This window comes from Nanorana parkeri, unplaced genomic scaffold (genome assembly GCF_000935625.1).
Source record: "Nanorana parkeri isolate BGI_ZX_2015 unplaced genomic scaffold, ASM93562v1 scaffold132, whole genome shotgun sequence".
NCBI lineage: Eukaryota > Metazoa > Chordata > Amphibia > Anura > Dicroglossidae > Nanorana > Nanorana parkeri.
Genome location: NW_017306400.1, coordinates 368,473 through 392,386, shown reverse-complemented (window position 1 = coordinate 392,386; position 23,914 = coordinate 368,473). Strand labels below are relative to the sequence as shown.

Here is a 23,914-nt window from a genome sequence, read left to right as displayed (position 1 = left end):
CCCGCAAGGCACTGTGCCTTTTGAGCACTGATTGCCTAAAGCCTTGCACCAGACCACTGGTCAGGTGCAAGACTTTGCCCGATCAAGGCACAGGGAACTGTGAGAGCCATGAGTGGGCAAAGTCATAATGGTTTTGCCCAATCATTGCTCACTTGTTTCAACTGTAAACAGTTGGGCGGAGCTAGCTGCCACTGCTAGCTCTGCCCAAATGTTTATATGTTACCGGCGTCTGTCAAAGTGCAAGACCTTGCCCAATCAGGGCACAGAGATCTGTGAGAGCAATGATTGGGCAAAGTCATGATGACTTTGCCCAATCAAGGTTCATCTGTTATAACTTTAAACAGTTGGGTGGAGCTAGCTGTCACTGCTAGCTTCGCCCAATTGTTTATATGTTGCCAGGATGTGTTAAATGCCATTCTGTGGCGGGTGTTCAATGCAGCGGACGGGACGTCGGTCGTCGTTTTTTTAAAGTTATTATTTGTATTTTTTGTTTTTTAATTTAGTCGAGTTGTCGTCGTCATGGACAACGTTAGATGTCATGATTGACACTCGATTACGCCAGTGGATCCTTTTTTAAAAAAAAAATAAGACTTGTCAAATACTTGTCTTTAGTTTTTTTTAAAATAAAGGATTTTTTCAAAAGTCTGGTGTTTTTATTTACAATTTGATTTAACCCTTTAGTGAATGGGTAGGGGAACAAGTCCCCTTACTCATTCACAAGGGGGGCCCGCATCTGGGGTTTAAAGGGGTACTCTGATGTAATTAAGCCCCCTGTTCGCACCCCCACAACCAGCGCTCCAGGGCTTGAGGGGAAGAGGCCCTTGTCCCCATCGGCACAGGGACAAGGTGCTTTTCCAGGGGCGACCCTAGAAAAGCACCCACCCAGTGCCAAGAACATGTGGGCTGGTATTGCAGGGAGGGGGGCCGCTGGCCCATCCCCCCCTTTCCTGCCCTGCCAGGCCTGTGCTCATATCAAGGGTCTGGTTGGGAATTTTATTGGGGTAGACCCCACATCCCCCCCCCCATTTCCGGGGGTGGGGTTCCTCCTTAAATTCCTACCAGACCTTAAGACTTTTAGTGGGAAACCCATGTTTTTTGTAAATGGGGTCCTTCCTAACATTTCTACCAGACCTCCACAATAAACTATTTGGGGTGTCATTGCTTGTGGCTTCTCATATACAGCACTAGTAGCTAATGGTCTTCCTTTTCTCTAAATTCTTCTGAGATAATTGGTTTGACCTGTAACATGGATATTTCAGATCTCCTATTAGTTTTGGAGCACTGCTTTATGGGATGTCTTTGCGGGGCTAGCGCTACCATAAGACTGCCTGAGGGTGCCGGGGGAGGGAGGTAAAATGCAATATCGCCTGTGTAGGCAAAAAACCTTGCACCGGCCCTGCCTGGGCATTGCCTGTATATGCAAGATATCTACTGTCAAATGATGTTTGAAGTCACTGTGTAATGCGGGCACCTGCAGTGGTGGTGCCACTGGATGCACAGGGCTTCAGTGACCGTGTTTAAGGCTACCCAATAACATCACTGGATATATTCCTATTATTCATAACTTGCTGGAGAAAGTAAATTTCAATAACTGGTCAGCATGAACTTTGCAATATAATATTGTGTGTTTGCTATGCTACACACATGCGAGGATTTATAAACCAGCTTGGACACTTTTTGCATGTGGATACTAACTGAATACAAGATTCTACCTGATATATTGGGCTGGTTTAGAACTTTTGCATCATAGCACTTTGTGTGCTTGCACCTCTGCATATATTCCATCAATTCCAGTGGTAATTGCATTGAGTGAGACTAATACAAGATTGCACCTGAAATATCGGGCTGGTTTAGAATCTTTGCATTTTAGCACTTTGTGTGTGTTTGCACCCCTGCATATATGCAAAGACAAGCAAGCTAATTTGGATACTCTTATCCGTGGATACAATAAGTTGCTGGGATCTTTGCTACTTGTTCAGATACATTTGATACACCAGGCTGGCTTAGAACTTTGCACTACAGTACTTTATGTTTGCCCTTTTGTTTATACAAAGAGAAATACATTATTCTGGTTTTGTTCACATGTGAATATTAATTAAATATGGATGACTGAAGGATCATTAAGATGCAAAAACATCTTTGATATATGAAAAGACAATCAATAGGTCCGTACTCTGATAAAGAAAAGCCTGGCTATATGCATAGATACAATACAAGTTTACAAACCAACAGTATATGTATTAACATGAATCGGGTACGCAGGCTATGTCATTTTTGTGAAGGTATACAGTTACATCCACAGACCTCCCTCCATCCAGATCTCTACTTACCCCCTCGTAAAAAGTCAGTAGGTTAGTCTGACAGGAACGGTCTTTCTTAAACCCATGCTGACTATCACTAACTATACCATTAGCCTGAACAAATTCTACTAAATAGTCCGTAATCATTCCCTCTAGCAGTTTACACACTACAGATGTAAGGCTAACTGGCCTGTAATTCCAAAGTTGGCATTTTGCCCCCCTTTTGAAAATTGGGACTACCGTAGCCCTCCGCCAGTCACATGGAACTCTACCAGTCATTAAAGAGTCCTTAAAAATGAGGAATAACGGTCTTGTTATAACCTGGCTTAGTTCCTTAAGTATCTTGGGGTGTAGATTATCCGGTCCCAATGCTTTATTTGCATTACGTAGACTAAGTCTTTGTTGTATCCCGGGTTCTGTCAACCAGATATATATTTGTACATTCAATTATAGAGCGCTATTTTTTTAAATGGTGATGTCAAGATTATTGTTGGATTAAAACATTTATGTGGTGGAAATTATATACAAAATTATCTCGGTAATGTCCTTCTTTCAGGGGATTTTATTAATTAAATAATATAAGATGACAACAGATATAAATCTTGCTATAGGAAAATCATAAAACGTTTTCAGTTGGCTGTCACCGCCTCCGTAATTTCCCCTTTAAAATATATATGATAACAATACGGATTTCATCGATAATCACTTCACAGTTAATCTTCTGTGCTGCACTTCCTCCAGATAATCCTGTCAGATTTTTTTAGATTACATGACAATAATCATATTAGTTTACTGCTTAGACACAACAGGTGGAAAGTTTAGGGCAAGTAAAAGAACAGTCACAAAGATACAGTTTCTTATTGCACTTCACTCATATTCATCATATTGTGCTCCTTAGAAACAGTATTTTTAAATTGTTTGATATTGTTCCATATTAAAGTTATAGCGCCTTTATTACCCAGTAGAGTTTTGTGATTAGAAACCATGTGTTTCGATATAATTTAAACATTTGAAAACGATCAGCTATTTGTTATAAAGACAATCAACACATAAGGAGAAAAACATTCTAGAAGAGAAAAAAAAGCAATGGGTAACAGTTTAAACTAACGTTTTATTTTTAAACCAGGCAGGATTCACTGTAATGTATAATTAGTCTTGGGGTTATAAACTAGATCCAAGTGGTACTGTACAGCTTTCGTGTCTTGTTTTTTTAATGGAAAGCTGTTCTGTGCTAAGGATGTTTAGAATGGCAGTGAAGTTGTTTGGCATATGTTCAGGGTTGTGGATCCCTGAGATAAGCTGCTGAACGAAAAAAATATTGTTGATGTGATAAGACACTGCTAACCGAACTCTGCTAAAGGAGACAAGTAACAGCAGTAGTTTGTTTTTTCAAGGTGGTCCTTTGTGAATGACTTCTAATGTTCAGCATGTTTATCTAATGTGCCTAGCTTGATCACAAACATAGCCATTTGATTAACCTCCCTGGCGGTATTATGATTTTCCTATAGCAAGATTTATATCTGTTGTCATCTTATATTATTTAATTAATAAAATCCCCTGAAAGAAGGACATTAACAAGATAATTTTGTATATAATTTCCACCACATAAATGTTTTAATCCAACAATAATCTTGACATCACCATTTAAAAAAATAGCGCTCTATAATTGAATGTACAAATATATATCTGGTTGACAGAACCCGGGATACAACAAAGACTTAGTCTACTTAATGCAAATAAAGCATTGGGACCGGATAATCTACACCCCAAGATACTTAAGGAACTAAGCCAGGTTATAACAAGACCGTTATTCCTCATTTTTAAGGACTCTTTAATGACTGGTAGAGTTCCATGTGACTGGCGGAGGGCTACGGTAGTTCCAATTTTCAAAAGGGGGGCAAAATGCCAACCTGGGAATTACAGGCCAGTTAGCCTTACATCTGTAGTGTGTAAAGTGCTAGAGGGAATGATTAAGGACTATTTAGTAGAATTTGTTCAGGCTAATGGTATAGTTAGTGATAATCAGCATGGGTTTAAGAAAGACCGTTCCTGTCAGACTAACCTACTGACTTTTTACGAGGGGGTAAGTAGAGATCTGGATGGAGGGAGGTCTGTGGATGTGGTATATTTGGATTTCGCTAAGGCTTTTGATACGGTACCTCATAAACGCTTACTTCACAAGCTAAGAGCTATGGGCATAGATGGAAGGGTGTGTACATGGATAGAGAACTGGCTAAAGGAACGGGTACAGAGAGTATCAATAAATGGCGCCCTTTCAGACTGGGCTAGTGTTATTAGCGGTGTGCCTCAGGGTTCTGTGCTGGGACCCATGCTTTTCAACCTGTTTATTAACGACATCGGGGACGGAGTACACAGTGATATCTCAGTGTTTGCTGACGATACCAAAATTGGGAGGGTAATAGAAACAGACCAAGATAGTGTAACATTGCAGGAGGACCTGGATAAAATAGGGGAGTGGGCAACTATGTGGCAGATGAGGTTTAATGTCGATAAATGCAAAGTTATGCACTTTGGGAGCAATAATAAGCAAATGGGTTATACAATTATGGGTATGCCGCTAGGGAAGTCGGAAATGGAGAAAGATTTGGGGGTCATTGTAGACTATAAACTGAATAATAGATTACAGTGCCAGGTTGCTGTAAGCAAAGCTAGTAGAATCCTGTCCTGCATCAAGAAGGGAATGTTTTACCACTTTATACAATAATGGTTGGGCCCCACCTGGAGTATGCGGTGCAGTTTTTGGCACCGGTCCACAGAAAGGATGTCCTTGAACTGGAGAAAGTCCAGCGGACGGCGACCAAACTCATCAAGGGGATGGAGGACCAGAACTATGAGACAAGGCTACTAAATTTAAACATGTTTACATTGGAAGTGAGGAGATTAAGGGGGGACATGATTTTCATGTACAAAATGTTCAATAGTCATAGCAACATTAGCAACAAACTCTTTGAGATTAATTCCGTAACAAAGACTAGAGGACACCACCTAAAACTGGTAGAAAAAAATTCAAACACAAGGGGCGGAGGGGGTTCTTCTCAGTTCGAGCGGTTAGGGTCTGGAACTCACTGCCTCAAGCGGTAATTTCAGCAATTAGTCTGGAATCATTCAAGAAGCTTTTGGACGACTTCCTGAGAGACCGAAATGTACAAGGGTACAGGTACTCTTAAGAATGAGAACACTCATGGACCTATACACACACACACACACACAATAGGTTGGACTTGATGGACTTGTGTCTTTATTCAACCTCAAATACTATGTAAGTACTATGGGACCAGCAGCGATGCAGATTACACCACTTCCGGTCCCATAGCTGTCAGCTTATTTCAAGTGTAAAGGTGACACTGGGGGTCTTTCAGACCCCCAGTGTCACCCCCTGTCAATGCCAATCTTCTATCACATGGGAAGCTTGTAAGCCCCCTATTATGAGGTTTAATGTCGATAAATGCAAAGTTATGCACTTTGGGAGCAATAATAGGCAAATGGGTTATACAATTATGGGTATGCCGCTAGGGAAGTCGGAAATGGAGAAAGATTTGGGGGTCATTGTAGACTATAAACTGAATAATAGATTACAGTGCCAGGTTGCTGTAAGCAAAGCTAGTAGAATCCTGTCCTGCATCAAGAAGGGAATGTTTTACCACTTTATACAATAATGGTTGGGCCCCACCTGGAGTATGCGGTGCAGTTTTTGGCACCGGTCCACAGAAAGGATGTCCTTGAACTGGAGAAAGTCCAGCGGACGGCGACCAAACTCATCAAGGGGATGGAGGACCAGAACTATGAGACAAGGCTACTAAATTTAAACATGTTTACATTGGAAGTGAGGAGATTAAGGGGGGACATGATTTTCATGTACAAAATGTTCAATAGTCATAGCAACATTAGCAACAAACTCTTTGAGATTAATTCCGTAACAAAGACTAGAGGACACCAGCTAAAACTGGTAGAAAAAAAATTCAAACACAAGGGGTGAAGGGGGTTCTTCTCAGTTTGCGTGGTTAGGGTCTGGAACTCGCTGCCTCAAGCAGTAATTTCCGCAATTGGTCTGGAATCATTCAAGAACCTTTTGGATGACTTCCTGAGAGACCGAAATGTACAAGGGAACAGGTACTCTTAAGAATGAGAACACTCATGGACCTATACACACACACACACACACAATAGGTTGGACTTGATGGACTTGTGTCTTTATTCAACCTCAAATACTATGTAAGTACTATGGGACCAGCAGCGATGCAGATTACACCACTTCCGGTCCCATAGCTGTCAGCTTATTTCAAGTGTAAAGGTGACACTGGGGGTCTTTCAGACCCCCAGTGTCACCCCTTTTTCCAGTGTCACCCCCTGTCAATGCCAATCTTCTATCACATGGGAAGCTTGTAAGCCCCCTATGTGATAGCAATTAAAGTAAAGTAAAAAAACAAAACAGTTTTTAAAATAATAAATTTAAATAAATTTAAAAATAATTTAAAAATTTAAAGTCCCCCGCGAGCATGAGCATCTTCACGTAAACACGCGTCGGGTGCGCCTACGTATGAAAACAACAAACGCACTACACATGTTTGGTATCGCAGTGCTCACAGAAGTGAGAGCAATAATTCTAAGGACAATTGTACTCTTAAGAATGAGAACACTCATGGACCTATACACACACACACACACACAATAGGTTGGACTTGATGGACTTGTGTCTTTATTCAACCTCAAATACTATGTAAGTACTATGGGACCAGCAGCGATGCAGATTACACCACTTCCGGTCCCATAGCTGTCAGCTTATTTCATCGTAAACACGCGTCGGGTGCGCCTACGTATGAAAACAACAAACGCACTACACATGTTTGGTATCGCAGTGCTCACAGAAGTGAGAGCAATAATTCTAAGGACAATGTTTATGCATATCTCTAAACTGATGACCTGTGGGGGCTTTTAAAGCGTTGTCTATGGACTTTTTGGGGTACTGAATTTTGTTGCAGTTTCACGGACGCACACAATTTTTAACCTGGGCATGTTGGGGTTTAATAATATGGTGCGCTAATATCGCGCAACATAAAAATTTTAAACTGCCAACATTTTATTCTGTGTTGAAATAAACCGGAGGACTCACGTTTAAGAAGTCATCTGCGGGAGCACGTCCGGTTGGGTACCTGGGTGAATACAGACCTGGAGGGTCCAGTGATCTGGTGGGTGATCTGCCTCTGGAACCGAGCGCTGCAAATGGAGGGACAGCAGGCTCTTGCACGGACTCAGCTGGCCAGGCTGAGCCGCTGCAGCCAGGGGCACTGTGTGTCTAAAAAGCTGTATGATGTCGGCTCCCTGTCAGTAAGCTCGGGAGGCAGAGCGGTGTTTTGTGTAGTGGCAGATGCCGGCGGAAGTAGTAGAGGGGTCAAAGGAGTACTGGAGAATAGTGCAAACTGGGTCTGTAGCTACACGTTTCGAGGCGGAGCCTCTTTGTCAAGCAGTGATCAGCCAGGCCTATCCTGACAACCGGACGTCCTCCCGCAGATGACTTCTTAAACGTGAGTCCTCCGGTTTATTTCAACACAGTTGTAGCGCTCTCAATACATTTTTTATTCTGTTGTACCACAGGGCTCCTCTCTCTGTTTTTATAGAGCTTGCACACTGTACTCTCTACCCTCATATCACAACCAACACCAGTTTGTACTCCTTGGCAGTGCGCTTGATTTTGTCACTTTTATCTTGTTTTAAACATTTTATTCTGAAGGGTCTTGGCTTTCAGAAAATATATAATGTGTGGGGGGTTGAAGTCGTTTTTAGACCTAAAATGTGGGTTATATCATGGGTACAAAAAACGAAAAAAAGGCCTCGGTCACTAAGACTTCCCAGTAATGTTTGGTTACTCTATACTGTGTGTTGCATGGTTTGTGCTGTTTCTTGTGGATTCTGTTTTGGGTTTTTACTTCTGACTGTATGTATGTTTTCCCTCCCATTGTGGGGGAATGGCTCCATCCCCTCTGTTCACAGGGTACCTGTCTGGGACAGTTGCTCCCCTTGGCCTGTGTCTGTTCCTGGTCATGCTCCTTCCCTCCACACCACCCTTTGCCTGCTTTACAGCTGACTCTGTGTTGCTGTGATGGGTGGCTTCCCAGTGGCTTTTCACTGTCCATTCCCTTTCTTCAAGTCTAATGGAGTTAGTCTCCTTATTGCAAAATCTATTCCTTGGTCCTTTACTGACCTGAAGGCGAACATTTACCGGCGTGACACTACTTATTAACGGTGCACTTTATAATTTAATTTAAATATTGTTTATGGTTTAGGCCAGGGGAAGACAGACTTCTCCCCTCCAGCTGTGGGGAAATGGCAAATCCCATCATGCATCTGTCTGAAAATCATACCTGTGGCTGTCAGAGTCTTGCAATGCCTAATGGGATTTGTAGTTGCACCACAGCTGGAGGGCCTGAGTTTGCCTACCCCTGGTTCAGGGTCTATAGATAGTGCAGAAAGTATGTTCACTATGGTTCAATAACCAAATCAAATTGATCTAATCCTCTGGTGTAAAAGAAAGACAAATGTCTACTTAAATATTTTCTACATGAGATAGAGAGGTAAATTTATAACTAGTAATTGTTTCCCTGGTTTCCACCGTGACAGGAGCATATAATTGGTTCTCCCCCTCTGGATGGAGGTGTCATTATGCTCACAGAATTAACATCCTCCTAATTCTTTCATCCCAATTCTATTTGTTTGGTAATACTAAATCATGAGTAGAATCCCGGTTATGATGATATTACATTCTCAGCCACACCCTATGCAGAGGTTACCAGCTCATGAGACAACATTTTAAGCAATAGCAGACTGACAGTGGATATAATTGAAGTGGGTTAATCCACAAGCAGTCTGGACTGTTTCTCTGGGACATTAGGGCCTCCCTCTAACATTCAGGGAGATGAGCTTTAAGGGTCCCATTAGAGTCAGAAGGGAGCAGGGGGGAAGAAGTAAACAGAGGGAATAGTAAGCAGAAAATAAAGGGATGAGGAATAGAGCACAGGAAAAACAAAGACAAAGTGTGGGGAATATATGCATAAAAGTGGAAAATAAAAGAGGATCAGAGGAAAAGGGGGAAGGCTTACTCTGTCTTATTGGGGAGATTTTTCTTCACTTCCTAAGTGATAGCCACAACAAAAAGTGAAAGGAATCCCCACCAAAGGGAGGGAAATCTCTGGTGATTAGCAGGGTCACAGAATAGTTTCCCCATTGGAAGATGTCTCATATATTCCTGTTCTGATGACAGCCTAACAATTTTTATTTTCTTTCACGTTTAGTGATAACTGTCTCCAGGACAAATGGAGAGAGTGACTCTCTCTAACTGGGACACAGACAGCAATAAAAACCTGACAGGTGTTCTAATCGGTCTCCACTCTATCCAAAACTAAAAAACGTTTGATGTAATTTGCATAATTTTTGGTAAAACCATTTAGAGGTTCAACTTAACAATTTTAATATATTGTTTAAAAAAAGAAACACTGTGCAAGAAATTATTTACAGAAAAAAGTTATTACAAAAAAGACAAGAACTGCAGAAAAATAAACGCCATTCCCTGCAGAGTAGGTCCATTCTGGTATCAGAGTTCCTGGCTCTCATGAGTGACTCAGCATTACTTCATAGTTCTGATGGCATTGAGACGAGACGGTATCGAGCTATGATGCTCCAGAAGATGCTCCCTTAATATTGACTTTTTAAATGGACCTATATTTCCAGATGACAAGGTTTTACACTGTGACAACCAACATATTATTGAACAGAGTGTATGTTTCTCAGAGGACAGATGTGTCAAACTCCGTTTCATTGTGGGCTGCATTAGCATTATGGTTGCCCTCAAAGGGCAGGTTGTATTTGTAAGACTATATAAATGTATCTACTCTTTATCATATTAAATATTTGCCTCTGCGTTGGATTATTACTGGTTTTAGTAATAACTTAATAGCTCTCAGATGGCTGTGCAGGTTCTATGGTGGGCTGTGTGGACTCTCAGGTGGCTGTACAGGTACTATGGTGGGCTGTGTGAACTCTCAGGTGTCTGTGAAGATTCTATGGGGGGCTGGGCGGGGTTTTATGGTGAGCTGTATGGACTCTCAGTTGGCTAAACAGGTTCTATGATGGGCTGTGCAGACTCTCAGTTGGCTGTGTAGGTTCTATAGTGGGCTCTGAAAACTCTCAGGTGGGCTATCTTTTGGTTATCTGATAAAATATATTTCATAGTAGGTATCTGAGATTCAGGTGAGTTGCATTGTTTGTGAGAGTATTTGTTTAATCCTTTTCATATTACTGTGTTTTGTGCTCCCGACTGTCACCCTGCATGATGAATGACCCTTTACTCACAGTTCCTTTATTGTTAGCATGGTACAAAGAGCATTCATGTCAGTTATAAAATGCATTTTCACTTTCCATTAGTAAAATATACTCATAAAATGAATAACATCTGATGGGCCCCTAAGAGCTATTGTATTTTATTCCTTTTATGTAAAGGAAACCTGTACTGAGAAATATTTGTAGACTGTCATTGCTGACCTCTAAAAATGCTATTGGCCTGCTGTCATACTAATTCATTAACTTTACTTTGGGTCACTTACTCAAAACAAATATCTTGCAAGTTACAATGATTTCATAACTACTGATTTGCATACTCGCTCGTGATTGGTATTGAAGCCACTGGATTGACCTGATAGCCAGACAGCTAGCATTTTTTGATGGAGAGATAAACAGCCCCATATTTCTCTCAGCACCCATTTCCTTTTAAGAAGCCTATTTACTCCTGGCAAGAAGCATATAAGAAACACATTGAATAAATCACATTAGCTCAGATTAAACCTGATATCTCCCTTAGTGATGTTAGCACTGTTTACTTGTCTAAACATTGAAGTATTATGAGTAGTGCAGGCAGAAAGCTTGGCCCAGGTCAGGAAATAGTTTAATTAGCTGTACTATTCCCTGAATCTTTTCCCTGTCAAAGAAAAGTATGAAAGGACAGGAAAAAATTATTATTTAAAAAAATATTATTTTAAAATTGTATTGTAACCACCTTGCAGGAAGCATGTTAGCAATTAACTGTTAGGTGCGTGTCTCCTTTCACTGACTGTGCAATTTTTATCTATTAAAGTCTCTCTCATAGTGAGAGGGTAAAAAAGAACAAAGTACATCCAAGTTTTACAAGATGCGAATGATCCTAAAGTATGTTTATTTTTTATAGGGTTTTTATAGGAAAAGGGTTTAGGACAACATAGCTGAACTGAAAAGTGAGCTAAATTGGAGAATTTTTCCAAATCAGGTATTTTGGCCTAGATTGTTCACTTGTCCTGCCTTCTACAAACTCTTCACCCTTTAGTGAATAACCCTGTTAAAATAGAACTATGGCTCAACCTTTTTTTGCCATAGTTCTCTTTAGGGTCACAGGAGGACCTATACAAATGTCCAAATGCTAATGCTGGTGCCTGCTATATGCCGACTGCGCTGAGCCGCACTGCATCCAAGATGAATCCCGACAATCTTGTCGAGATCCACTCTGCTTACTGATTGACAACTGGCTCTGCCTTTCTAGAGTCAGAGACAGCTATTCCAACCCCCTCCCCCATCCATTCCTCTAGCCAGCATGGGGGGGGGGGGGGGGGGAGAGGGCAAAATCCCTGCAGGGAGGGAGGAATCCCTGCAGGGAGATGATCGGGAACTGAGCGATCAGCAGTATGTGATCAGCAGTATGTGATCGCCCAATTCCCGATCAATAGAACCAATGTGAGACAGCTACAGTGTCACAAGTAGTCTTTAATTATGAGGCTGAGTGTAATTCACTTACCCCATAATTCTCTTTTAATGTTTAGGTAGAGTAGGGAACAGGTTAGAACCTCAATTTAGTTTTATTTTTCTATGAATGGTGGGGAGAGTTTCTTTCAATTTTTGTCTTGGAGATGCAACAGGTTGTGAAATTAAGTCTACCCAAAGTGAGGAGAACTGTATTTATAGACAGTTTACCAGAACATTTGTCCCGATTGGAAAATTGTGTCAAACCTCTCATGACAATTCTCAAATTTAGTATCAGTTCGACAACAAGGAACTAGTATTTTTAGCATTAAAGGACAGCAAAGGCAACCGCCAGATTTTTTTACTACAGGCTTTTTTACTTCCTCACATGGAAGAATAGGCACACATTTTGCTCACATCCCATAATACAGTGCTTGGTATCTGAGCAGGCTCCCTAGAGTTGACCTGGGAAAGGCTGAGAGACATGCCTGTGCCGATTCTTACTTTGAAAAGTACATTGATTGAAAAAACACTTTATGGGGGGGGGAGCTCTGATTTGCCCTGGAGTACGATATATAAATGTCCTAACTGTTTCTAATGTAATGTAAAACCTTTCTAAATATTTGATATTGTAAGGACAATGACTACTGTGTCATGATAGAACTGTAAATATATATAGGATGATCTGTTTATATAACCATATCCAAGGTATCTGTAGACAGTAGAGATGTCTTTATTCAAAGACCAGCTTTTATATGGATTGTAATTTAAAAAAGAAAAATCCCTGATGCAAGGTAACACATGCACACTGTCTGCTCACACGTAGTAAGAATGGCAATTCCTTTGTGCAGTGTGTTGCACTAATTGCAACATTGGAATAATAAGGTGGGACTTATTGAACTGGGGAGAAGATTTGCAATGCCTTGACTTATTTATTAAAATAAATGTGTTCAGCATTTTAAGAGTACTGAGAAGGGTAGCTCCACTATAGTGACTTTTGATTCATCATAGTAAAGGAATACAGGAAAACCTTACAAAATGACCAGTAGTCCAACAATGTAAACATGTAAATGTGTCAGATAAGGCTATTGGTAGTGTGGGTTGGGGATCTAACACTTTGCTACATCAACTTTAATCTGTTTTGTGGAAGGCAATAACAACCTTTCTATATAAAGTAACAAAATAATTAGTTTAAGCTCTGCTTTTATTGAAGCAAACATCCTTAAAATAACTGATAGGGACAAACATTATTATGACTGTTTAGAGGATGGAAAGACAGATACAAAAAATGTACAATAGATTGCATTTCTACTTTAGTGGCTCTGATGAACCACATTATGTTTGGATATGATCAAAGGTATATATTATGCGCCTGAATAAAAGTTGCTGTCAAAATGGTCTAAAATCTATCCTCTGATTAATCATTTTTTTAAATGCTATAAAAGATACAGAACTGTGCTTTCCTTTTCCTGTTTTTACGATATTGTGATAATGCTAGCAGAATATAGATTTCCTATAATAAAATGATTTCATAAAGAACAGCCTGCTTCAACTCTTCCTCCTGTACTTAAGAATGCACATACATTTTATATTTCACGATTTTCTGTAACTGCTCAGTCTTGTTTGACCCCCTGCTGTGTGACAGAAGCATAACAACTACAACAGACTTGGTATATGGAATCCTATATCATTCAAATTCATTTTGTGTTCCATTTTCTGCTATTGTTAGATTCTGCTCGCTCCAAGATGATGTTAGAAGGAGGTATTTGTGGGGAAAAGAGAAGAAAACTTTCTTTGTTATGTGTTTGTATTTGCTCTTCCTGGGAATGTCCATCACAGCGATTTACTTCTGCTAGCACATTTTAAAAGAAAGCAGTATTTCATTTAGAATATAAGCTATTTTCCACAGCTGGTGGCAGTCCATCATCTCAATCTGACAGCATGTGAGATCTAATCCCCTGTTCATCTCCTGAAGACCTAAAAGCTTGGCCTTATATGAATTATTGTGACTTAAGAAATCTTTAGTAATATAGTGTTTCCTACTATTTATGCAATGAAATTTGTAGAACTGAGAGCTCTAATTTAACCATTTATGTTGCTTTTGGCAGGAAAGACACGAACATGATCGAAATCAAGGACACGTCTCTTGTGCTGGCAATGGCACCTCCTTCTGGTGGAGGAAATGCAGTAACACCTCGCCTTCTACGACATTTTAATGTTCTCTCAATTGACGCCTTTAGTGATGAAACCATGAAGAGTATCTTTCAACCAGTTGTTGACTGGCACTTCAACAGCGGTTTTGACACATCACTGAAACGATACTCCAGGGTAAGGGCATTTTTTTTTCCTGAGGGAAACATATGGGCAATGTCTAATGTTGGAAATATATGTAATAACGTATCAACATTCAATATAACGTTTCTATTGATGAACAAATAAGATCTTTTAAAAAACTATTGTACAAAATGAGTGGTTTATTCAATAAATGATTGCTTTCATTAGAAAAGCCTTGGTGGAAGATCCAGTCCAATCAGACTCAATCAAACTCATTTTTTTGTGTTCAGAATAGTCTATGATTGAACGTTTATGAGCGTTATTTTGTGTCTGAGCAGAGCTAATGAGATTAAAGTAATAGGTAACTTTCTCATTAATTGGTATGTATCTTACCAATTATGATTTCCTATTTAACTTATTTATTAAGTAGATCTCAATATCCATAAACATTCTGCTGTACCATCTATTCCAAGTTATGATAACTGTGAAGGGAAGATGAGAATGTATGGGAAAACACTTCCCATACATTCATCCAAATAAATAAATTCATTAAAAAAAAAAACAACATGGCTGCTTAACCATTTACTGTCTGATGGTGACAAATTGGATGAGAAAGCATGTGTTATCTCCTGGATGTGTTTGCCACTTTAGCTATAACCTTGGTAGTAAAACTACAAGAAAGTTTTTTTTCCATATTTTAATACTTGTCAACAGCCATTGGATTATTCTGTAAACAAGTTTGAGAGAGTCAAAAGTTTTAAAACTATGCAAACCTTTTGAGCTCTAAACTTTGATATCTAAGTTGAGCATACTAAATATAGGTGGAATTCTGGTGCACTGAAATCTATTTCGTAGTCATCTCTGCCATAATCCAATTTTCTGTGTTGCAACAGACCCGAGTTCATTTCCAATTCGAACTTTAGAATATTGAAAAAGTTTTAATTCAAACTTGAACTCAATGCAAGTGTATGGAGCCAAAACTTTGAAATTTTGGGTACTGCCCTGGGTATCAATTGAATCATTGCATTCCATGTATCAATGGATATGCATATCAATGGATATGCAGTTTTTAAAGGAGCAGTGATTTTAACATCACTTAAAGTGAAACAATAAAAATGAAAAAATCCTTTAAATATCATGCATGGGGGGGTCCCCTTAAACTGCTTGTAAAGTGGGGCATCTGTACGATGTATTGAACCTGCTGCAGCAAAAAGTGACATTTATAAAGAAAAAAATGACATTTAAAGAGAAAAAAAGTGTGCGGTTCCCCCTCCCAAACAATACCAGACCCTTTAGGTCTGGTAGGAAAGTTAGGAGGGACCCCATTTAAAAAAAAAAAGAAAAAAAGCGTGGGGTTCCCCCCAAAAGTCATACCAGACCCTTTAGGTCATGTAGGAATTTTAGGAGGGACCCCAAGTTACAATTTTAAAAAAAAGTGTGTGGGGTTCCCCCTTAAAGACATACCAGGCACTTAAGGTCTGGTAGGAATTTTAAGGAGGAACCCCACCCCATAAATGGGGGGAAAAAAGTTGTGGGGTCCCCTAAAATTCCCAACCAGACCCTTGATCCAAGCACAGGCCTGGCAGGGTAGCAAAGGGGGGGGGGGGGGGAAAGCGCCCCCCCTTCCTGCCATACCAGGCCACATGCCCTCGGTACTGGGAGGGTGCTTTTCCAGGGACCCGTCCGCTCACGACAAACTCCCGCCATAGAGCTAGCTCCGCCTAACTGTTTACATTTGTACATCACCTGACAGGTAAGCCATGATTGGGCAAAGTCATAATTACTTTTCCCAATCATGGCTTTTACAGAGTACTGTGCCCTGATGGGGCAAAGCCTTGCATCTGACCTGTGATTAGCCAATCAGGGCTCACAAGGCACTGTGAGGTGCAATTCCTTGTGGGGCACTCGGCAGTCAAATAGCTGCCAAATGCCCTGATAGTTCATGTGTTCACCAAATACACGAACTGCCTATTTTTGAGTCGAACTCTTGTTCGACTCGAACATTAAGCTCATCCCTAGTTGTGATCACAGTATATTAAACACAGTCTGGAATTATGATTAATGAGAAGCTTATAGTGCTGGCGCCATGTAAATTACATCCTTCAGACAGAACTATTATAAATTAACCCCTTAATAGTCAGTATAGTTTCCACAATTCTCCACTTTAATTTGTATACATTGTACCCACAACACAAAATGCATGAATTTTTGAGGTATAATAAATATTTCAGCTCTGTATGTAGGGGTTTATATTCAGTAAAGCAATATGGTATTTATCATAATATGGCACTCTATTTTTTAAACTTATGTTGCAGTTAGTAAGTACATATAATAAAGGGGAGGCAAATTAAATCAAATATTTCAAGGCAGTTGGAAATGTATAATTCATTATTTTTAGATAATTGAGTTAAGTAAATCATAATAACCTCTACATTCTAATGAATGCATCACCACATCTTTTTTTCTCCTTGAAGAGCTCTCAATGGGAAATGTGTTTTAATCTTGGTATTCTAGCATAGGAGGTTAATACTCTTCTCAACAGTGTCCTTTTCTATCACCTGCCAGAGGACATTTAGTTATTGGCCATGTTCTTCCATTTAAATGTGAATCCAAAGACTAAGTCAGAAATATGGGAAAACCTTGGTTAGTATGTAGTATGGTCTAACTCAGTAAAAATGTACTGTATATATTATGATTAATTCAATTTTAATCTGAACGTTTTTAGATATGTTGCTTTGCCATATTATGACCATGATGTGTCAATGTAAGCATGATTAAAGGGAAATTTAATTTTTTTTCTCTTTATATTGTAGAGACTAAAACATATAATAATATTCTATGTTTTAAATCAGGTAAATATGTAATATTGTTTATGAATATTATTAGAGATGTTCAGATACCAGTGGTGATGCTTGGCATTTTCAGGAGAATTACCAGGGTTGCAGCGTTTGCAGGTACAACTGGGCCCTGGCACTCCACCACTGTCTTGAAATCATTACTCTGCATTGTTTTAGAAAAACTGTCACATGACACTAAACAAAAATGTTTCAGTAATTGGTATCTGTGAGTACTTGGACAAGTATCGGTACTGGTCTGGAAAAATAGTAACTGTATATAACAAATCAGACATTAAAACAAGGATACTTTTACTCTGTAGATACCATGTGTAGATTACTACTTAGCTGCACTTATATTTAATTTTACGAATTTCTGCCTGGGCCCATTAGAAGCCTAATGCTATTTTGTGTGTTAATGTTTCACAGTTTGTATGCAAACTATTAGACAAATTTGATATGCATTTTTGCATAAACACACACAAAAAATACTATGCCTAAAAAAAAAAAAAACAGATGCAAAAATCCCAATAGCCCCGTAGCCAATGCTCCTTACAAATGACAGCTGCCGCCTAACTTTTGAGTTTTTCTCTAGTTTAGTCTTGGAGCTGGAAAAACATCAGTACTTGTACCAAGTACAGTACTTGGTATCTGAACATCCTTAAATATTATTTATATATTCAGTCATACATAGATTTCTTGGTCAACTTTTCTACAAAGCACTGCTGGTCTTTTTCAAGACGCTAAACATACTGTATGTGACACACATGCTGGTGGATTTGTTACCACTGTTACTTGAGTTGTATGTTTTTTTTTAATTCTTTATTTTCAAAAAACATAAATTCACACGAAAACATGAGCACATTCAACATCAGAACTTATTATAAGAATAAGGATTATCCTAAAGAGAAGTCAATTGAAGAAAATAATAATTTACAACAATACAAATCATTTACAATTTCCAAATGAGCCTTGTTAATCATGTGATCTTCCCTACCATAGAAATATAGCACCTTTTTGCACTCTTCAAACAGAGTTATCCATCTGGGAAGGTGGCAGCAACAACAGAGAAGAAATTACTAGGGAAGAGGAGTAGAACATTTTTAGGGGAACTCTTGGTTCATTTTCAATTTTGGGGCTTGTTCACATATACAGTGTGTTCCAGCGCGGTTAGCACTTGCACCAGAATGCATGGCACATCAATGCCTGTGTTCCGATCCAGTGCAATATGAAAAAATAATGCATGCAGTGTTTTTTCAAATCGCACTGGACCGGAACACAGGCATTGATGTGCCATGTGTTCTGGTGCTGGCAATCGCACTGTGGGCTAGACATGTGCGATTCGGTTCGTTCCGAAATTCGTTTCAGACGAATTTTCGAAAATTCGGAGATTCGGATGCATCCGAATTCCGAATTACAGCTAAGACGAATGCAAAAGAATCTGAATTCCCGATTTCCCGAAATTTGTTAGCGGTAGTCCGTCCGAAATTCTTTTATGGACGAAATTAGTTATTGGACGAATTTCGTTGCAGCAAAATGACATTAGGGAAAAAAAATGACTTTTTTTTTTTACAGTCAGCAGAAGATGAAAAAAAAAAGTGAGGTTCCCCCCAATTCATACCAGACCCTTAAGGTCTGGTAGGAATTTTAAAGGGGAACCCCAGCCCCCAAAAATGGGGGAAAAACGTGGGGTCCCCCCTAACAGTCCTACCAGACCCTTGATCCTAGCACTGGTCTGACAGGGCAGGAAAGAGGGGGGGGGCGATCGAGCGCCCCCCCTCCCTGCACCTTACCAGGCCACATGCCCTCGGCATTGGGAGGGTGTCCCCATGCCGATGGGGACATGGGCCTCTTCCCCACAACCCTGACCCAGTGGTTGTGGGGGTCTGCGGGCAAGGGGGCTTATTTGCATCGGGGTACCCCTTTAAATAAGGGGGCACCCAGATGCCGTCCCCCCATGTGAATGAGTAAGGGGTACTTGTACCCCTACCCATTCACTAAAGGGTTAAATCTAGGGCTGCGGAAATTAACGATTAATCGTACATTTTTTTGATCGATCAAAATTATTTTGATCGGTACTCACCTCTCCTCCGGCTTCCGGGTCTTCCCTCTGAGATCCGGTGACGTCACGGACATCGACATCACCGGACTCCTCCCCCCTTCCCCGAGTGGCTCTGTTGGCTAACGAAGGGAAGGGGGAGGAGTCGGGTGATGTAGTTGTTCGTGATGGGTAACGAAGGAAAGGAGGGAGGAGTCCAGTGACGTCGATGTCAGTGACATCACCGGACTCCTTCCCCTTCCCTTAGTTAACTGACGGAATCACTTGGGCCGGTGAGTCTCATGGTTCATATCAAGCGGTAGATCACAAAGTTGCATGCTTCATTTAATTCTGTTCCACCTGCTCTTCCCACTGTGCAAGTGAGTTCATCACTTATTCAGATTTTTTTTCTTTCCATGCTGTATCATTTTATGAGCAGGGTTCAAATGGTAATAGCCAGGTTAATGTGTTGCTCATTTTATCTTCTGGTGCACTCAGAAACCTCAAAGACAGGGTGGGAAGTCTGCCAATACATTTCAATGTACTATAACGTACTTGTGAACCACGCACTATGACTTCTTGACAGTGTAAATCAGTGAAAGTCACAGGTGTTTTCATGTGTGCTTATTTTGAGGCCATATAACTGAGTATGACCAAGGATATTGACAAACAGCACGCTTTTTTGCTTCTTGACAGTGTTCTGGCAAAGTAGGTTTTTCTCACTCTACATCACAGTCTCCTGATTCTGCTCAACTGAAAGGAAACCTATACTGAGAGAAATATATAGGCTGTCATCGGTAACTTCCTTCTAAAAAAGCTTGTTGGCTGACTTTAACTGGGTTCTGACTTTTTTGGTCAGAACGTTATCTATATTAATCTATATTAATATTAGAATATATTAATATCAGAATGCGCCCTATTATTTAAAAGTAGTTGGATCTGCATGTGCATTATAATTAATCATTTTGCTGCAACGAAATTCGTCCATAAACGAATTTCGGCCGGACTACCGTTAACGAATTTCGTCCGAAACTAATTTAATTTCGGACCCGAATCCGAAAAACAAAATAATGCAAAATCCGAATCAAAACGAAACTAAACTAAACTAATTTTTTTTTGTTTCAAAACGAAACTAAACTATTTTTTTGCTGGTGCACATGTCTACTGTGGGCCGGGGCGTGGCCGCGGTGCCATTGACTTCAATGCACCACAATGCTCCCTCCCACCCCTGAAGGCAGGAAGCTGGCCGGGATGCGATACAGTGCATTCCAGCAGCTAACCGCTCTGGAACGCAATGTAGAAGAGAAGAGCGCATGGCAGAAAGAGGGTAAATATAAGGTGAAAAAAAGTGGGGTCGAATAGCAAAATAATCTCCTGTGCGAGAAGGCCACCAGCCTCACAAAGGTAAACACTAAGGGAACTACCTCTGATGAATCCCTCCAGCTAAAAATAAGGTCTGGTTGGTATTCTGGAGAAAACTGGAAATCAAACCAGTAAAACCACATTCAACGGAATGCCTCCTCATGACCATGAGGTGTAGCAGTAAGATCTTCCATAAGTTTTGTGCTATTTATCCTGTGCAACAGTAGGGGAAGTGTGGGGTACTTCCAGAGAGCCAGAATGCAAGCTTGTGCAGTAATTAGGAGATCGCTTGCCTAATAGACAAACAAATTAGATGGAAGAGGTACCCTAATGGGTCATTGCCAAAGTCAACCTGTAACATATCTCTTTCACTGACCTCCATAATGGGCGAATCAAGTGACACTCCCAAAAAATGTGCATCAACGTGCCCACAGACTGTCTGCTTCTTAAAGGCAAGGGGGGGGGGTGTGGTGTGAGGAAACACTGAGTGGTCTGCTGTTTTTTTGTTGTTGGTGTCTCTGTGTTTTTGTTCACATACTTGCTTCTGATGTCAGTGATCTGTTTAGGAGTTTCCTCTACTTCCTGTTGGTCATTGCAGTTTTACTATGACACGTTGTCTTCTACACACTGATTCTTTTGGAGTCTGTTTCAGATATGGGCTTATTTCCATCAAGTGCTAACACTTCATGACCTTTGTTGCTTGTCTGGTATGTTTGTTCTGTTTTTACATTCACCTCACAGTAGTTCTCAGTAAAATTCTGGTGCAACGCACTGAACTTATATTACCCTATGCTTTATATGTGATTTTGTCTTTTGTTACAATGTTTTGTTTACCATCATTTTCATGCTTAGATTGCCTGGTACTCGTTGCTCACCACATTGTATTTGTTTATGAGCTGTAAGCGTTTTGCTATATGGTTTGATATTGTTTTTGATCTATATAGCCCAGCTACCCTGCAGCCTTTTAACGTTGCACAACGTTGCTGCGGTTCAAGCACAAGGGTGTGATGGGGTTTAGGTTTTAAATGTGTGTGTCATATATGTTTAGTATCTTGAGAAAAGACAAGAAGTGCCTTGTTGAATCGTCGACCAATAAATGTATCCTCATTTGTATCTAATTGCATTGAGTGCAGTGCCCACCTGACTACGATTTTTGTGGGGGGCAAACAGTGCATGCTATTATGGATACAAACAATATTTAGTACCACCCCCACACATGAGCATCAATCACATACAGGTATATAAATCAATAAATCAGTATATCAAGCCATCAAGAAATAACATTTAAACCAAAAGGCCAAAAGGATGGGGGTATTTTGCTGTATGAATTGTGTCTGCATTTATTTGCATTTTGTTCAGCAATGCCTCTATATACAGTTATTATTATATATTTTGATGAATCGACTCTATAGGCATACAATTTCATAGGTATTTACAAATAACAAAAGATAAAGACATACAATAGTTAAAGGAGAACTATGGGGTCAGTGTTTTTCCCCATAGTTCTCCTTGGGGTAACGGGAGGACACAAACTAGCGTCCTCCTGTCACCCTAAGCTCAGTATACCGCGAGCTACAGCTCGCGGTATACTGAGACGCTGCACCTGGAGCGGATCCCGACTTAGATGACGGGATCCGCCCAGCTGCGTGAGTGACAGCTGGCTCTGCCTATCTAGAGGCAGAGCCAGCTGTACCCGCCCCCTCCCCCATCCGTTCCGCCAGTCAGCGCTGGCAGATCGGAGCAGGGAGAGGGGAATCCAGCCCCTCCCCCTGTCACGGCAGAGAGCCGTGACAGGATCGAGAGGTGAGGGAACCCGGTATGTGTTCCCTCACCTCCCGATCTACTGAGCCGACCTGTGACAGTCTCATTGTCACAGGTCGGCTTAGAACTATGAGGTGAGTGGAAATCACTCATGTCATAGTTCTCCTTTAAGGAATGTAAAATGTGTGCTTTTGTAATGTGTTCCCTCATTGTGATGCTTTGGGCTCATGAGTGCCATATGGTAAATGGAACTCTGGCTGTAGACAATAACCTATGAGATTTTCTTGTTATAAAGCAGGTGTACACAGGTGAAAAATATTCATAAGCAATATGGGAGAAGTGTATGGTCAGTCTCCTTTCATTTTAGGATCAGCTAGTATTTCACAGCTCTCTATGTAAACACCAAGAAGAGTTATAAGCCCAAGACCATGTTACTTTATTGTTTAACATATTCCAAAAGTACTCTTTGTCAAGGAACAGGCAAACAAATATGTATGCCCCAAATATTGTTTGGTTCTGTTTTATTTTTTCTTAAACTGTTCCATAACTATATTATAAAATTGATTTATATTCTAGTGCAGTCTTATGTCTGTTTTTAAATAGTTTTCTGAATTCAAAAAATGGTTGTTTGTTGGTCAATGGCACCCAGAATCCCCAGCCCATTTGTTGATATACAGTGGGTATCTATTATTTGCTCCCCCTACATCAGAGGACATTGTTTATTTATTTTGTAATAAAGGGCTTTTTAATGGTGTAGGCATTATAATTATGATGTTCTTCAAGAAACTGAGTGTGAAACCTTTTCCCCTTTCTCTTTTTGGTGACCTATACAGTTATAATGTAGTTGGGAATATATACCAGACAGCATGTTGCCTCCAAGAGCACATTTTAGTGATAGTTTTCCCTACAATAAGCTCATGACATAAAGGGGGAGCTTGTACATCCTGGTGAGTCTAGGACAGCATGATGCTAAATGCAGCCTTGCCTCAGCAGCCTAACATTGTTATAGCTCATTTATTCTACAAAGACTTGTTTGCTTTTGTAACATTAGCACCTCCTTTGACAGCAGGGACGTGCGGTCAGGGAAAGCAGGTGAGGTCGAGCCTTACCTCGTATTTCACCTAGTATTATGGGAAAAAAAGCTGGCAGCTTCAATTCTGAAGCTGCCAACTTTTTCTCCATTGAGAGCGGTTTCTAACAGGTTACACGGCAGGGAAAGCCTCCCCACTGTGTAACCTGTCATGGACGGAGCGCTGCCTGTTAATTACAGAAGGCGCTGCATCCGGCTTTTGACAGCTAAGTTAGGTTACACAGCAGCGGCCTTCCACATTGCTTTTGTAACCTAACATAGTGAGGCCAGAGCTGCAACAGCCTCTACTTGGCGTTAGAGGCTTGAGCTCTGTGGATGGTTTGGACCAATGGCAAAGCGCCATTGGTCAAAACTGTCCAATCATAAAATAGAAAAACACTGAGGACATCTGTCTTGATGTCTCATCAGGGATAAGCAACTGAGGGACAGGGAGGTTCCTTCCTGTCTCCTCCCTCCCTCTTCCACTCATAGCTCGGTG

The 23,914-nt window shown here is 40.5% G+C and overlaps 1 protein-coding gene across 1 annotated transcript in view; it reads left to right on the top strand.

Moving 5' to 3' along the window:
- The window catches only part of LOC108784922 (dynein heavy chain 3, axonemal-like), an 899,093-nt gene that overhangs the window by 582,482 nt on the left and 292,697 nt on the right, over positions 1 to 23,914 (top strand). The window contains exon 44 of the mRNA XM_018553871.1: positions 14,186 to 14,405. Within this exon, the coding sequence (XP_018409373.1) occupies positions 14,186 to 14,405 (220 nt within the window). The remainder of the gene's footprint in view (positions 1 to 14,185; positions 14,406 to 23,914) is intronic.